Source organism: Mustela nivalis, assembly GCF_964662115.1.
Source record: "Mustela nivalis genome assembly, chromosome: X".
Taxonomy (NCBI): domain Eukaryota; kingdom Metazoa; phylum Chordata; class Mammalia; order Carnivora; family Mustelidae; genus Mustela; species Mustela nivalis.
In genome coordinates this window covers 19,684,939-19,700,827 of record NC_139040.1, presented here as the reverse complement: position 1 = coordinate 19,700,827, position 15,889 = coordinate 19,684,939, and the positions used below count along the sequence as shown (strand labels likewise).

Sequence of the window (15,889 nt, the reverse complement as noted above, 5' to 3'; positions counted from 1 at the left end):
TAAAATGAGTTAAAAAAACAAACAAAGAAACAAACAACTAAAGGTGTAAAATATTAACTCTTACTTTCTTGAGGAGATCCTGCTAAAAGACAAAGATTCCACAAAGTTAGTGTTCAGGGTAGCTGAATGTAGTGCCTGATCATGATCAAATGCATATATTTTGGGGTAATCAATATAATAAAGTACAGAGATAATCAGTATAATTCAGTATAGAAAAATCTGGAAATAAGAAGTAGTTAACAAGTGTACAACAGGAACAGAATAGAAATATAGCAAATAGAAGATGTTTGAGGAAAAAAACCCCAATAGATTGGACTACAGTTACAAAGTAGGAAGCAGTGTTATTACTAGTAGTGAAATAGGTTTTGAATATGTTTCAGGAAAGCTAACTTGCGGGAATGTGACTCAGTCAATTTCTGTGAGGTTGGCATTTATTTAGTAGAACACTATGTTTTCAAAAGAGAAACTCTATTATAGTTTTCCAGCAATAAAACCTAAAAAAGTCATATATATCAAACAATTATCAGAAATACCAAGAAGCCCCTATTCATCCTTGATGCTGTGCTAGACAGTGCAAGAGTAAGGAAATTAGAATTATTTCTGTAGAATCTTTTGCTATTGTGATCAAAACACATTCTCAACTAGAAAGTTCTGAACCTCCTTCAGGCTTGGCCTAAATTCTGGACAGAGCACAGGGTGTTAGGCAGAGGACTTAAAATGTGTAACAATGAGTGCGGCACACTGCATCACTAACAGTGCTGATTCAGTGCTGAGTAAGATAGTGCAGACCAACGGCATGTAAATTCTATGGAAAGATGAGAGAGTTGGGTGTTGTAACACTTGGGAAAGGCTTTGTATAGTAGCTCTTAAAGGGTGGCTCAGACTGAAGGTCAGAAAGGAGAGAAGAGTGCCTACCAGGTTGTGGGAGCCTGGTGGACAAAGGCACTGATGTAAGAATTAGCAACGTAAGTGTAGGTAGGCAGAGAAGTTCTGGGGGAACTTTGGGAACTGAAGTTCTGGGCTGGAGATAAGGCTGAACTGGATGGCTGAGGCAGATCATGGGGGTCTTCCATCATTGAAGTGAAGCTCAGGCACTAATCACTTCAATTCATTTAACTTAACTGGGTGTGTTAAGTGGAAGTTGACTCAAAGCGAAATCATAGCAGTGTTTCAAGTTTAATAGCGAACTATTGAAAAGGGTAAAGAAAATCACTTAAGCACTATTAAAACTCAGTTTACCTTTTCATTTATATTTGTAGTATAGAATATATTGTTGCTTCCTGGGATAATAGGCAGCTTGACCCCAAGAGGGAGATCCAATAGATTAGCTGCTCCGACCTCTGGAATGTCTTTTTTGCGCGAGCCCTGTCAGGTACAGTGAGAAGGTCTGGCTATTTTTAAGAACTGTTCTTTTAGTTTACACCAATCTACTCACATTAAAATGGGCTAATACCTCCAAGGACACCAAAGAATTGTACACTCAGGATTGAAAGAGCCCGCCCTGCTGACAACCCGGAAGGGCTCCCAGCTTCCCCCGGTTACCAGTCAATCTCTTGGCCGCGGCCGCTCTCGCTACTGGCTGCCGGCCCTGGGAGTCTGAAGCGGAGTGGTCAAGCACCCGCCCCTTTCCCCCACACCTCGCTCTGCTGAGGTCTCCGCCCCTTCCGTCCGCCCGCCTTCCCGAGACCCAGGAGCCAGGAGGGTGACTACCGATTCGCCGCCACTCGCGGTGTCGCAGTGCTCTCTGGCGCGTGTTAGGCTGCTGGCCGCCGCCTTAGTGGCAGCGGCTTCAGCAGCCTTGTAGCAGTTGCTGAGGTACAGATCCATGGCCGTCGGTCAGCCCCCAGGGTGCCGGGAGCTGCGGCTGCAAGCCGTCTTCGTTTCTCTTCTTAACTCACACCTTTCCGGCTCTACGCTCTGATCAAGTTTGCGCAGCCCAGAAGGTGGTCGCCAGGGTAACGCGTCCCCTAAGCCACGCCCCCCACTGTGTGGCGCTCCGTCCTGGCGGTCTTACGTCCTCAACGCGCAGAGGCCTCTGGGAGGAGAAAGGGATGGCGGACTATTGGCCGCTAGAGCTGCGCCCCACCCACCTTTGGCGCATGCGCAGTTCTAAGAGCCTCAGTTTGGGGAAGGTCCAAACGTGTGGTGCGAGACCACGCGGTGGAGATTAGGTTTCTTTCTGAGAGCAACACCCCTCCTTTGAAGATTTTAATTCTTTGTCAGAGAGAGGCAGAATATAAGCAGGGGACATTAGCAGGCAGAGGGAGAAGCAGGCTCCATGCTGAGCAAGGAGCCCCACGGGGTACTCCATCTCAGGACCCTGGGATCAGGACCTGTGCCAAAGGTCGACATTTCACCGACTGAGCCGCCCAGGCGTTCCAACACCCCTTATTTATACTAAACCGGAATGTACCAACTTTTGTCAGTGGGTAGCTGGCTGTAATTCTTAGAATTCATCCTGGCCCCCCAACAAGCTATGTGATTCTGCTCAATACATGTCCACCAGTAATTGTGTAGTTTGTCCTAGGGCCAGAGGCCTGACTTCCACACCAGAAGACTTTATAGACACCATGACCTCTCTTTCCCTAGGTATACTCTCTCCAGTTTCCACATAGCGCACAATAACTTTTTTAGGGCTCAATGCTTTCTTCCCTTGTCTTCCCTTTTCCTGTCTTGGGCTCTTCCTCTCTCTGACTTGCTCTCTCTCCCTTTCTCCCCCTTTCTCCTATTTCTTTCTACCTTCTCATTAGCTTAGCCAACATTTCTTGAGTGCCTGCCCTATGCCAGACACTGTGCTGGGTGCTGAGGATACAACAGTGAGTAAAACATTCCCTGCTGCCTAGGAGTTCACCAGATGGTAAATACATTCAGGGCTGGTGTGTCAAGAGTTTGTACTTTGTCTCCATGTCTTTTTATTATGATAAAAAAGAAACCAGACAAAACATAAAATTCACCATCTTAATCATTTTAACTGTACTGTTCAGTACATTCACATTGTGCAACAAATCTCCAGAAGTTTTTCATTTTCCAGAACTGAAACTCTATACCCATTAAACAAATCTCCTTTCTTCCCTTCCCCCCAGGCCCTGGTAACCCTTTCTGTTTCAATGAATTTGACTATTTCAGATACCTTATATAAGTGGTATAAGTGAAATCACATGCTGTTTGTCTTTTTGTGATTAGCTTATTTCACTTAGCATAATGTCCTCCAGGTTTATTCATGTTGTACTGTATGGTATGATTTTTTTTCCTTTTTAAGACTGAATAATATTACATTGTATGTATACACCACATTTTCTTTATTCATTCAACCATCAATGAACATTTATGTTGCTTCCACCTCTTGGCTATTGTGACTAGTGCTGCTATGAACATGGGTGTACAGATGTCTCTTTGAGAACCTACTTCAAAGTTTTCTTAACTATATACTCAGAAGTGGAATTGCTGAATCATGTGATAATTCTATTTACAGTCTCACCAGCAGTACACAAGTGTTCTAATTTCTTCATGTCTTCACTATTATTTTCTGTTCTTTTATTTTTTCTCATTTTTTAGACAGTGGCTCTCTTATTGGGGTGAGGTGATAGCTCATTGTGGTTTTGATTTGCATTTCTCTGATGATTAGTGAGCAGCTTTTCATATGCTTGTTGGCCATTTTTTATCTCCATATTTTTGGTCTACTTCTTTGTTTTCTTGGGCATTTAGTAACGATAACTACCATTTATTGAGAATTTACTAATTTCAGGTGCTATGCTAAACACTCTTTTAATCCTTACAACACCTCATCTGTGTTTGCTCCATCTCTATAGATGAAGACATTGCTTACAATGGTAATGGCTATTATGTGATGGAACTGAGATTTGAATCCAATTTAACTGACTCCAAAAGCTGTGTTTTCTCTCTCTCTTTTATTTTGGGACACAGTAATCAAAAAACTCTCAACAAACAAAAGTCCAGGACCAAGTGGCTTCAGAGGTGAATTCTACTGAACTGGTTCAATTTCATTGCTAGTAATAAGTCTGTTCAAATTTTCTATTTTGTTTTTTCCTGATTCCATTTGGAAGGTTTTGTGTTTCTAGGAATTTATTTCTTCTAGGTTGGTTAATTTTTGGCATATAGTATTTCATGAAATTCTCTTATAATCCTTTGTATTTCCTTGGTGTCTGTTGTTATTTCTCCTCCTTCATTTCTGATTTTATTTATTTGTGACCTTTCTCTGATGAATCTGACTAAAGTTTTATCAATTTTGTTGATTTTTCATAGAATCAGCTTTGGGTTTCGATGATCTGTTCTACTTTTTTTAGGTCTCTATATCATTTATTTCTGATCTAATTTTCATTATTTCTTCCTTCCATTGACTTTGGGATTTTTTTCCTTCTTTTTCTAGCTCCTTTAGGTGTAAGGTTAAATTGAGATTTTTCTTGCTTCTTTAGATAGATTGTATTGCTATAATAATCCCTCTTAGAATAGCTTTTGCTGCATCCCAAAGATTTTGGACTGTTATAGTTTCATTTTCATTTGTCTCCATGTATTCTTTTACTTTTTGATTTCTTGGATGACCTATTTATTGTTTAGTAGCATGTTATTTAACCTCCATGTGTTTGTGTTTTCCTAGATTTTTTTGTTGGGGTTAGTTTCTAGTTTTATACCCTCGTGGTTGGAAAAGATGCACAATATAATTTCAGTCTTTTTGAATTTGTTCAGGCTTGTTTGGGCTTAACCTGTGATCTATTCTGGAGAATGTTCCATGTGCACCTGAAAAGAAGGTGGGTTCTGCTGGTTTTGGATGGAATGTTCTGAATATATCTGTTAAATCCATCTGGCCCAGTGTGTCATGCAAAGTCACTATTTCCTTGTTGATTTTCTGTCTGGACTTCGTTTATGTCTGTTAATAGTTGTTTTATGTATGTGAGTGCTCCCGTGTTGGCTGCATAAATATTGACAATTGTTATATAGTCTTGTTGGATTGTTCCCTTTATGGTTATGTAGTGTCATTGTTTGTCTCTTGTTACAGTCTATTTTAGTCTATTTTGTCTAATATAGATATTGCTACCCCAGCTTTCTTTTCACTTCCATTTTGATGGTAAATGCTTTCCCATTCTTTCACTTTCAACCTGCATACGTCTTTAGGTCTGAAATGAATCTCCAATAGGCAGCATATAGATGGTTCTCATTCTTTTATCTATTTAGCCACTTATGTCTTTTGATAGCATTTAGTCTATTTTCAATTGAAGTAAGTATTAACAGGTGTGTACTCATTGTTGATTTGTTACTTGTTTTATGATTGTTTTTGTAGTTCTTCTCTATTCCTTTCTTTTCTGACTCTCTTCCCTTGTGGTTTGATGACTTTTTTTAGCAATATGCTTCGATTCCTTCCTCTTTATTTTTGCATATCTATTACTGGTTTCTTGCTTTGTCGTTATGACAAATTCCTTACCAATGACATATTCCTTACCAATATGTTGATATATAACATCCTATGCATAGGAGTGCCTGGGTGGCTCAGTCAGTTAAGCATCGGCCTTTGGCTCAGGTTGTGATCACGGGGTGATGGGATTGAGCCCCATGTTGGGCTCCTTGTTTGGCGGGGAGTCTGCTTCTCCATCTCCTTCTGCCTGCTGCTCCCCCTGCTTGTGCTCTCTCTCTGTGTCAAATAAATAAATAAAAATCTTTTTAAAAAAGTCCTATGCATATAGTTATCTATATAAGTTGGTGTTGCTTAAGTTTGAACCCCTTCTAAAGGGACTACATTTTTACTATCCCTATGTTTTATGTATATGATGTCCTACTTTACATCCTTTTATTTTGTGAATCTCTTGACTGATTTTTATGGGTATAATTGATTCTGCTGCTTTTGTGCTTTAACCTTCATACTGGTTTTATAAGTGATTATTCTATTACTTTTATTATGTTCCTATATACCTGTGAGATTTTTTTTCCCTTTCCTAATTTTCTTACTCCTGATTGTGGCCTTTTCTTTCCACTCAAAGAATTCTCTTTAACATTTCTTATAAGGCTGGTTTAGTGGTGTTGAACTCCTTAGTTTTTTTTTTTTTTAAAGATTTTATTTATTTATTTGACAGAGATCACAAGTAGGCAGAGAAGCAGGCAGAGAGAGAGGAGGAAGCAGGCTCCCTGCTGAGCAGAGAGCCCAATGCGGGGCTACATCCCAGGACCCTGAGATCATGACCTGAGCCGAAGGCAGTGGCTTAACCCACTGAGCCACCCAGGCACCCGAACTCCTTTAGTTTTTATTTAGAAAACTATGTCTAATTCTATTCTGAATTATAGTATTGCTTGATAGAGTATTCTTGGTTGCAGGTTTTTTCCCTCTCAGCACTTTGAATATAGCATGCCACTTTCTTCTGGCCTGCAAAATTTCAGCCAAAAGATCAGTTGATAGTCTTTGGGATTTCCCTTATATGTAATTTTTTCGCCTTGCTGCCTTTAAAATTCTCTCTTTATCATCACTTTTTGCCATTTTAATATGTGTCTTGGTGTGGATCTCTTTGGGTTGCTTTTGCTGGGGACTTCCTTTACCTCCTGGTTTTGGATGTTTATTTCCTTCCCCAGATTACAGAAATTTTCAGCTATTATTTCTTCAAATAAATGTTCTGTTCTCTTTTCTGTCTTCCTTCTGGGATCCTTATAATGTGAATGTTATAATGTTTGATGATGTTGCTGAGTTCCCTTAACCTATACTCATTTTTTATTATTCTTTTTTCATTTTGCTGCTTAGCTTGTTTGCTATTATTTTGTCTTCCAGCTTGCTGATCCATTTTTCTGCTTCCTCTAAGCTACTATTGATTCCCTCTGGTGTACTTTTAATTTCAACTATTGGGTTCTTTATCTCTGATTGGCTCTTTTTTATATTTTCTCTTTGTTGAAGGTCTCACTGAGATCCTCTACTCTTTTCTCAAGTCCAGTAAGTATCCTTATGGCCATTACTTTGAATTCTCCATCAAGTATATTGCTTATTTCTGTTCCCTTTGGCTCTTTCGCTTTGATTTTGTTCTGTTCTTTTATTTTGGACATATTCCTCTATGTCCTCATTTTGTCCAGCACTCTGTGTTTGTTTCTATTAGGATAGTCAGCTATGTATCCTGATCTCAAAAGCAGTGTCCTTGTGAAGAGATCCTTTTGTGCCTCATATAGTGCAGTGTTCCCTGTTCACCTGAACCAGGTGCTTCAGGGGTGTCCCTATGTGTGTTGCATGTGTCCTACTCCTGTGGCTGAGTTGCCTTTAGTCCGGTCAGCTGCAATGGCCCATGTTGTCTTTTGTGGGCAGGGTTTTGTCCTTCTGCTCTTAAGGGGCCAGTCTGAGGCTGCTTTGGGCTTATAGTTGAATCAGACCGGTTGCATGCCCTCAGCTCATTTGAAGAGGCTGTGGTGGTGCCAAACCATCGGGCACTTTCCCTGCATTGACCCCTGAGTGACTTTGTGTGTGTGTGTGTGTGTGTGTGTGTGTGTGTGAGTGTGGCCTGCGGTCAGATCACATGACTGCCCCCGTCTGTCAGGTTTGCAGTGATCCCAAACTACAGGGCTTTCTCTATGTGCTGCCCCCTGTGAGGTTTTTGTTGGTGGGTAGGGCCAGCAATCAGATCAGATGTCTGCCACCGGCCTGCTGCTTGGGCCGCAGTTGAAGTGGTATATGTGGTTATCTTCCCCTCTCCCCAGTGCAGGAGTCACTTTGGAGTGGCACTGGTCACTGTCATGGCTGCATGCGCAATGAGACTCCACTTTGGAGGGACCCCTGCTGAGTGGGGCAGTTTGGGCTGGAGTGGATCCTCAGGAGAATGCACGGTTGTAGGTTTGCAGTGTTGGCAAGCTAGGTGGAGAGTGTTCATGCTGGTTCCCAGATGTGTCTGGGTCCAGGCTGGGAGGAACAGGGAGATAAATGTTGCCCTTCAACTCTTTAGTTCTTGAAGAAGTCTCCTAAAGATTCCTGCCCTTCCAGCATATGTTCTGAGATTAGTAAATAAATCTCCTTCCCATTTACCCCAGATACTTTTCAAACTGCTTCTTCTTTGCTGTATCTCTCAGAGGTTGAATGTTATGCTGTCTCTTTAAGGGTGAGGACTTACTTTCCTATAACCATCTGGCTGCCCATGAGCCAAGGCTGCTGATTTTTAAGGTACCCAGAGTTAAGCCCTACTGGTTGTATAAACTAGTGAAGCTAAGCCCTACTGGTTTGCAAAGCCAAATGTTAATGGGGACTTGTCTTCCCAGTGTAGTTCTTCCATGTGTGGGGTGCCTGGTGTGTTGTCTCTTCCTCTCCCTTCTCCATGATTGTGGTGTCCCTCCCACTTGTGGTTAGTCTCCCCAAGAGTTTGATTCCCTACTGGGTCTCTGCCCCTCCTACCTTCTTGAGATGGCCTCCTCTTTATGATTAACTGGGGAGAGTCTGTTTTCGGGTTGTTTTCCGAGTTAGTTATACTGATGTGGCTGTAATCTATGTGTATCCATGGGATGAAGTAAGTTTAGGTTCCTCCTACTCTGCCATTTCCCCAGACTCCCTCCGAAAGCTGTATTCTTAATCAATGCACTGCACCCTTGCATGTGTTCTTATTTTAATTCCAGATATATAATCAAAACTTCAACATTTAAAACTCTAGCCTGGTGATATACTCTACTGCAAGCCAAACATTTCTCCATAGATGTCTGACAAGCAACTCAAATTGACTTAGTCAAGATTCAACTCTACCTCCCCTCAGTGAAATATAACAAAACAGAAGCCTCATCATTCTCCCTGTATTTCCTCTTTCAGTGACTGGTACCAATTCTATCCAAGCTAGAAACCAGAGAATGCTCCTAGATGCCTCTGTTTCTCTGCAGCTTTGACATTCAATCTATCCCAGAGTCTTGCTGTTTTTATCTCTTAAATATTTCCTGTATCTCTTCCCTCCTTGCCATTTCTTCTACCACTGCTCTGGTTAAGTCACTCATCATTTTTTGTCTTCACTGTTATCATAACCCCGTTATATCTCTTCCATCTTTCACCTCTCCAGCCCATCTTTCATTTTACCATCAAAGTGATCTTTCTTTTTTTTTTTTTTTTTTTAAAGATTTTATTTATTTATTTGACAGACAGAGACCACAAGTAAGCAGAGAGGCAGGCAGAGAGAGAGGAGGAAGCAGGCTCCCTGTTGAGCAGAGAACCCGATGTGGGGCTCGATCCCAGGACGCTGGGATCATGACCTGAGCTGAAGGCAGAGGCTTTAACCCACTGAGCCACCCAGGCGCCCCTCAAAGTGATCTTTCTAAGTCGCAAACTGATCATGTCTCTCCCCTGCTTAAACCTTCTAATGATGCTCAGGAAGAATGAAAGCAAAGCATACAATATCTTTGCAGCATGGTCTTCCAAGACACTATTGCTGTACGACTTCTCAAATTGACCCCACAGTAATACAGAACTGGTTTTAGTTGGTCCTCTGCATGCAGCCTGCTAGTTTATAACTCTGTACCTTTGCTCATGTTGTCTCTTCTGCCTTGCATGACTATGTTCCTTTTTTTTACATGGTTAATTCTGGGGCCTCAGTTGGAATGACTGGGATAACTGGGTTCTCCCTTCATGACTTTTTTATATTTTTGTCGTCTAGCAGATGAGGCCATGCATCCACACAGTGGTCGTACAGGTCCCAGCATTGAGAAAGGGCAAGCTCCAAAGTACAAGTACTTTCAAGACTGTTATTGAATCACATCGGTCAAAGCAAGTCACGGGGTTAAGCCTAGGAGAAGATTAACCACGGGCATGGATATGGAGAGGTGTTTTTCATTGGAGGTGGTTAATATAACAATATAGCACATTCCACTCTCTGGTCCTTGTGGTTCATGTTCCTCTTATATGCAAAATCTACTTACCTTTCCCAAGACCCCCAAAGTTTTACCCTATTATAACATCAGCTCCAAAGTCCAGGATTTGTCATCTGCAGTTATATCCAGAGGTAGCTTCTTGTTATTCCAGAGAACTATGAACTATGAACAATTTGCATCACTTACCTATTACTGTGTAACAAGTTACTCCTCTACTTAGTGTCTTAAAACAATACAAAACCATTTATTACTTCCTTGTCTTCTGTTTTGGACAGGGCATCAGAAGGTATAGCTTGACTCTTTTCCGTGATGTCTAGGGTTTCAGCTGAAGACTTCAAGGTGGAGGATGGAATCATCTTAAAGCTTTGTTCGCTCACATGTGTGACAGTTGATGCTAGGTGTTGCCTAGGAGCCTGTCTGAAGCTGTCAGCCAGAACACCCACACCTAGTCTCTCCGTATTGACTGGGCTTCCTCACAGCATGGTATCTGGATTCCAAGGGCAGAGAGAGAGAGAGAGAGAGAGAGAGACAGCTAGACAGATGGACATAGAGAGCAGAGACAGAGAGAGACAGCTAGACAGATGGACATAGAGAGAGCATGTGCCAGGCGAAAGCTATGCTGTTTTTTATGAGCTAGCCCCAGAAGTCAGGCAGCATCACTTTCACCACATTTTATTAATTGAGGCGGTTACAAAAGTCCCCCCAGGTTCATGAGGGAAGGAACAGAGATGCCACCAGCTCAAGGTGTTGGCACGGCCATGTTCCCTCTGAAGCCTCCAGAGGAGTTTTTCCTTAGTCTTCCTAGCTTCTGGTGGTTTGCAGGCAATCTTCGGTGTTCGTTGGCTTGCAGCTGCGTAACTACAGTCTCTACTTTTGTTGTCACATGGAATTCTCCTGGTGTGTCTCTGTCTTCATGTAGTTATCTTTTTTTAAAGATTTTATTTATTTATTTGACAGAGATCACAAGTAGGCAGAGAGGCAGGCAGAGAGAGAGAGAGAGAGAGAAAGAGAGAGAGAGAGAGAGAGAAAGAAGCAGGCTCCCTGCTGAGCAGAGAGCTGGACATGAGGCTCGATCCCAGGACCCTGAGATCATGACCTGAGCCAAAGGCAGAGGCTTTAAACCACTGAGCCACCCAGGAACCCCATGTAGTCATCTTATTAAGACCCCAGTCATATTGGATTAGGAACCCACGTTACTCTAGCATGAAATCATTTTAACTTAGCTAATTATATCTACAATGACCCTGTTTCCCAATAAGATCACATTCTGAGACACTGGTGGTTGAGGACTTCAATATATCATTTTCTGGGGGCTACACTTCAACCAATAATAGTTTGCTCTTTGCCCTCTCTCTGCAAATTCATGGCCTTCCCTCATGCAGTTTTCCCTATTCCGACAGCCTCAGAAGTCTTAACACATTTCAGCATCAAGTCCAAGTCCAAGATCTCATCTAAATATCATTAAACTAGGTATGGGTAAGACTCAGGATATGGTTCATCCTGGGGCAAAAGTCCTTTCAGGTGTGGATCTGTGAAACTTGGAAAATAAATTATCTGCATCCAAGATACAGAGATGGGACAGTATAGAACAAACATTTCCATTCCAAAAGTGAGAAATTGGAAGGGGGAAAAGGTGTCACTGGCTTAAAGCAGTTTGCAACATAACAGGGCAATCCCATTAGAATTTATAGCTTTTAGAATAATTCTCTGGGGCTCTGTTCACTGGGCCCACCTCCTCAGCTCTGAGTGGTAGCCCACCATCTGGAAAGAAGAGATGGCTTGGCCCCTAGCTCTAGGTGACCTCCCTGACCCCACCCCTGGACAATAACCCTACCCCCTAGGTCCTGGGTGGACCTCCCACCCACTTACTCTTGGGCAGCTACCCTCCCCTCTATAGTTGAGGAGGTGGCTCTTCCCTCTGGAAACAAGATGGTGACCTGGCCTTCTTAGCTCTGTGAAGAGGCCCCAGTCCCTATGCTCAGAAGGGAGCTCTGATCCCTGGAACCCAGGACATGACCAGTCTCATTATTGCCCCCTATCCCTACCCCAGCCACCCCCTCACCTGTGTCCTGAGTAGTAACACCACCCCATTCAATCTAGATGGTGGCCCCACCCTCTCATTCCTGGGCAGTGGCTCTGTCCTCTAGAAGGAAGTGGTGGCTCTGCCCTCTGGAACCAAGGAGGCCTGATTTGCCCAGGTACCTGCATCAATGGCTCCTCCAGTCATTCTTTCTTCATTTTGTCCCTCTCTGTTCCTTCTAGTCCATGTTGGTAGTGTTTGTGAGCAATAAAATTCTCAAAAAAATTGCCAACCTCCCCTGCAATTCACAGAAGTCCAAGCCATCAGAAAAGAAGGTTCTCGACAGATCTTAACTGGATAACTGCATCTCTTCCTAGCATCTGTTGAGATGGTTGATTGGGTCCTTGAGTCACACTCATAATCTCTTTATCAGAGATTGTCCAGCTGCATCTTTTTGTTCTCTCCAGAGCATGCTTTCCCATTTTTTTTTTGCAATGTGGTTAGACTGAGAATATTCCAAATCTTTAAGTTCTGTCTCCTTTTTGTTTAACAATTCATTCTTTATCTCTTTCCTTTATCACCTTACTACAAGCAGCAAGGAGAAACCAGGGTGTGCTTTCCATACTTTGCTGGGAAGTTTCCTTAGCTAAATTAATCACTTACAAGTTCTACTTTCCTCCCAATAGCAGAAAATAGTTTGGCCAAGTTTTCTGCCACTTTATAATAAGGATCACTTTTTTTGTCCAGTGTCCAACAACTTGTCTGCTGTTTTTGTCTGGGACCCTACCAAAGGCACCTTTAACATTCATATTTCAAGCAACATTCATTTCAAGGCAATCTAGATTTCTTCTATCATGAACCTCAAAATTCTTCCAGCCCTTACCTATTAGCAATTCCAAAGCCACATTGTTAGGTATTTGTTACAGCCTTATAGTATCCCACTTCCCAATACCAAAATCTGTTAGTTTTCTGGGGCTGCCTTAAAGTACAACAAACTGGATGGCTTCAAACAACAGAAATTTATTTTCAGTTCTGGAGGCTGGAAGTCTGAGAACTCCAGGTATCAGCAAGGCTGTGCTCCCTCTGAAACCTGCAGGGGAATCCTTCTTTGTCTGCTCCTAGCTTCCAGTGATTTGCCAGCAACCTTTAGTATTCCTTGGATTTCAACTGCATAATTCCAATCCCCGCCTTCATGGTCATGTGACACTTTCTCTGTCTGTCTCATTTGGCCATCTTCTTATAAGGACACCAGTTATATTGCATTAGGCGTCCATCCTACTCAAGTATGATTTCATCTTAACTAATTACATCTGCAAGGTACCGCAAGGTACTGAAGTGTTATGGGTTAGGACTTCAACTTTTATCTTTTTTGGGGGGTACACAATTCAACCCATAACAGAGCTTAAACAAAGTTAAGAGACTCTTCTTTTGTGTGGGCAGCCTGACGTGAGCTGCTGAGAATTGGTGCATGGGAATCAGAGCAAGGTAAGGAGGGCATCCACACGTGTGAATGGCATGGTATGGGGTATCAGACCCTGAACAGCAGGATATCTACTCAGGAAAAACCTGGGCGAGGGGAGTATGAGGCCGAGGAAGATGACCGTAGCATCTATGAGAAGTGTGCCAGGTTTCTGAGCCTGAACAGGGTGAGCAAGGCTGTGCTCTACATGGGACCAGGAGGGGAGGAGTCTGATACGGGTTGCCAGAGCCTGATGGGGTGAAAAAGGCATCCATGTAGGAGGGACGACCTACCTTGAATTGTTGGAATCCAAGCAAGGTGAGGAAGGTGACTGACTATCTGTGTGGATAGTCTGGTATGGGTTATCAGAACTGCCATGGAATATTATTGAGATAATTGGCAGAACGTGAGATCTGAAAATTTTCATGGTTACATTGTGATTATGTAGGAAAATGTCTTTGCTCATATTGAGTTCTAAAGTATTTGGGGGCATCAAATCAGCAACTAGGAAAAAGCTCTGAATTGTACTTGTCACTTTTCTGTAAATTTCAAAATAGAAAATAATTAGAAACTCTGAAACAAATATGGCAAATATTATAATCCTAGAGACCTGAGTGGGGTATGCACAGGTATAGTTTTCTATCTGATTATAACATTTCAAAATAAAAATTTTTGAAAATGAAAGGTGATACATGCTTATTAGAGGAAAGAAGAAAGCAAGCGTGAACTCATCACTTAAAGTGAATACTGGGTACCTTCCTTTATGTTGAAAAAAGAGAATGATTAAAGTAAATTGAATTCAATGGTATAAGCTTTTGAAGGGCGGGTGATTTTTTAAAGTTAAAATCAGGTTATTTTCCTTTTTTCACCTCTAGAGAAGTTGAAGTCGCTTAAGGCGAAGAGCATCAGACTTAAGGTGCTCATTCACTTGCAAGTCACGGCTGGAGCCACCAGAGGGCGCACTATCATCAGAGACCACACAAAGTTCTGAAACTAAAATACTGTCAAATTTTTTGAAATCAAACAAAAAAGGAACTTCCGTCCATCTCTTGCAGCACCAGCATGGTATGCTGGCATCCTTTTCATTGATCTTATGTCTGACTACTTTTTAGAATGAGAGGGTGTAGTCTATGGTTTACACCGCAGCTGTCAAAAATCTTGGCTTTTCTATTTAAGTCTAATTCTACTTCTCTGCCCTAGGTAGTAGCATGAATCCACTTGAGGTTCTGTAGGTTCTCCTTACAATTTTCTCACATTTCCCCAGGGGTGGAAATCATCACAAGTACCCTGTCAGTGATCTTGTCCTAATAGGTCGTCCTTGCTTTGGAACTGTGAGACTAATTTCAATTTTTATAGATTAAACATTTTCTTTTGTGAGTTTGATAGTTTCTGAAAAAAAGGCAAATCGATCCTGATATTGGGGTGTGTGTGTGGGCAGAGCTGGGTTTATTTGAGGAGGTATTGAAGGGTGGCAATACTTTCTGGGGAACTCTGGCCATGAAACAAGCCCATTATAAGACTCAGTTCATGGGTGCTATGATGAATACGTCATTTGGACATGGTCAGAGGGTGTCAGTGCTGAGAGAGACCTAAACAAACAGCATCATTTTCTATCTGTACTTGGTGAAATCCTAGGGTTCCACAAATATTTGGTATGAATTTTATTAAGAACCTTTTAAGCCCACACTTGTCCTAAAGGGAAATTTGTCCATTCAAATTCTAACCTAGCTTATTCTTCAGTAGACCTCGAAATAATTATTCTTGGTGTCTAGGTACTCATATTTAAACTTCTTTTAAATTTCATTGATTAGTAATAACAATAGCTGATATTTACCAATGCTTGCTATGTGGCAAGTACCTTGCATGCATCATCTAATTTAATAGTGCAGTTAATTTTTATTTTCTCACTTTACAGATGAGGGAGGTGATTTTTTTTTAAATAAAAATCAGATGGGTCATTTTCCTTCTTTTACCATTAAGTAATCTGATGACTTAACTTAGGTCTTTTATTATTTTTTAATTTTTTTATTTTTAAAGATTTTATTTATTTATCTGACAGAGATCACAAGTAGGCAGAGAGGCAGGCAGAGAGAGAGGAGGAAGCAGGCTCCCTGCTGAGCAGAGAGCCCGATGCAGGGCTTGATGCAGGGCTTGATTCCAGAACCCTTGGATCTTGACGTGAGCTGAAGGCAGAGGCTTTAACCCACTGAGCCACCCAGGTGCCCCTTAACTTAGGTCTTCTAGACTCCCTAAGTCTTATCTATTTAGTCATTAAACCATATGGCCTTTCCAAGTGGGCAGTTTGTAAAACCACGATCCCCACCCCCACTATTCTAGCCTGTATGCATGTGTTTATATGTAAAGTTATATAAGCCACAAAGCACCTATGGGCCACACTCAGCTTAAAGGTAAGCAAGCCTTCAAGAATTTGCACTCTCTGTTATTGTCGTAATAGAGAACATCAAATGAGAAGACTTAATGGAAGACTGTGCAGAAGTTTGAGGGACAGCAAAGTAGGTCAGTGTGGCTGGAGTAGAGTGAATGTGGGGGAGCGTAATAGAAGGGACCAGATTCATAAAAAGGGAAGATATTTTATA

The 15,889-nt window shown here is 41.9% G+C and overlaps 1 protein-coding gene across 5 annotated transcripts in view; it reads right to left on the bottom strand.

Annotated features, from left to right (window-relative positions):
- The window catches only part of LOC309856460 (fibrous sheath-interacting protein 2-like), a 68,336-nt gene extending 66,299 nt beyond the window's left edge, over positions 1-2,037 (bottom strand). For 3 of the 5 annotated variants that reach the window (XM_082717693.1, XM_082717696.1, XM_082717698.1), the window contains exons 1-2: positions 1,711-2,037; positions 1,240-1,365 (exon numbers count right to left, since the gene is read on the bottom strand). In XM_082717693.1, coding sequence (XP_082573819.1) covers positions 1,240-1,365; positions 1,711-1,827 — 243 coding nt within the window. In that variant the 5' untranslated portion in view covers positions 1,828-2,037. The remainder of the gene's footprint in view (positions 1-1,239; positions 1,366-1,710) is intronic. The other 2 variants (XM_082717694.1, XM_082717695.1) reach the window with 1 other exon arrangement.
- Between the last annotated feature and the right edge of the window lie 13,852 nt (positions 2,038-15,889).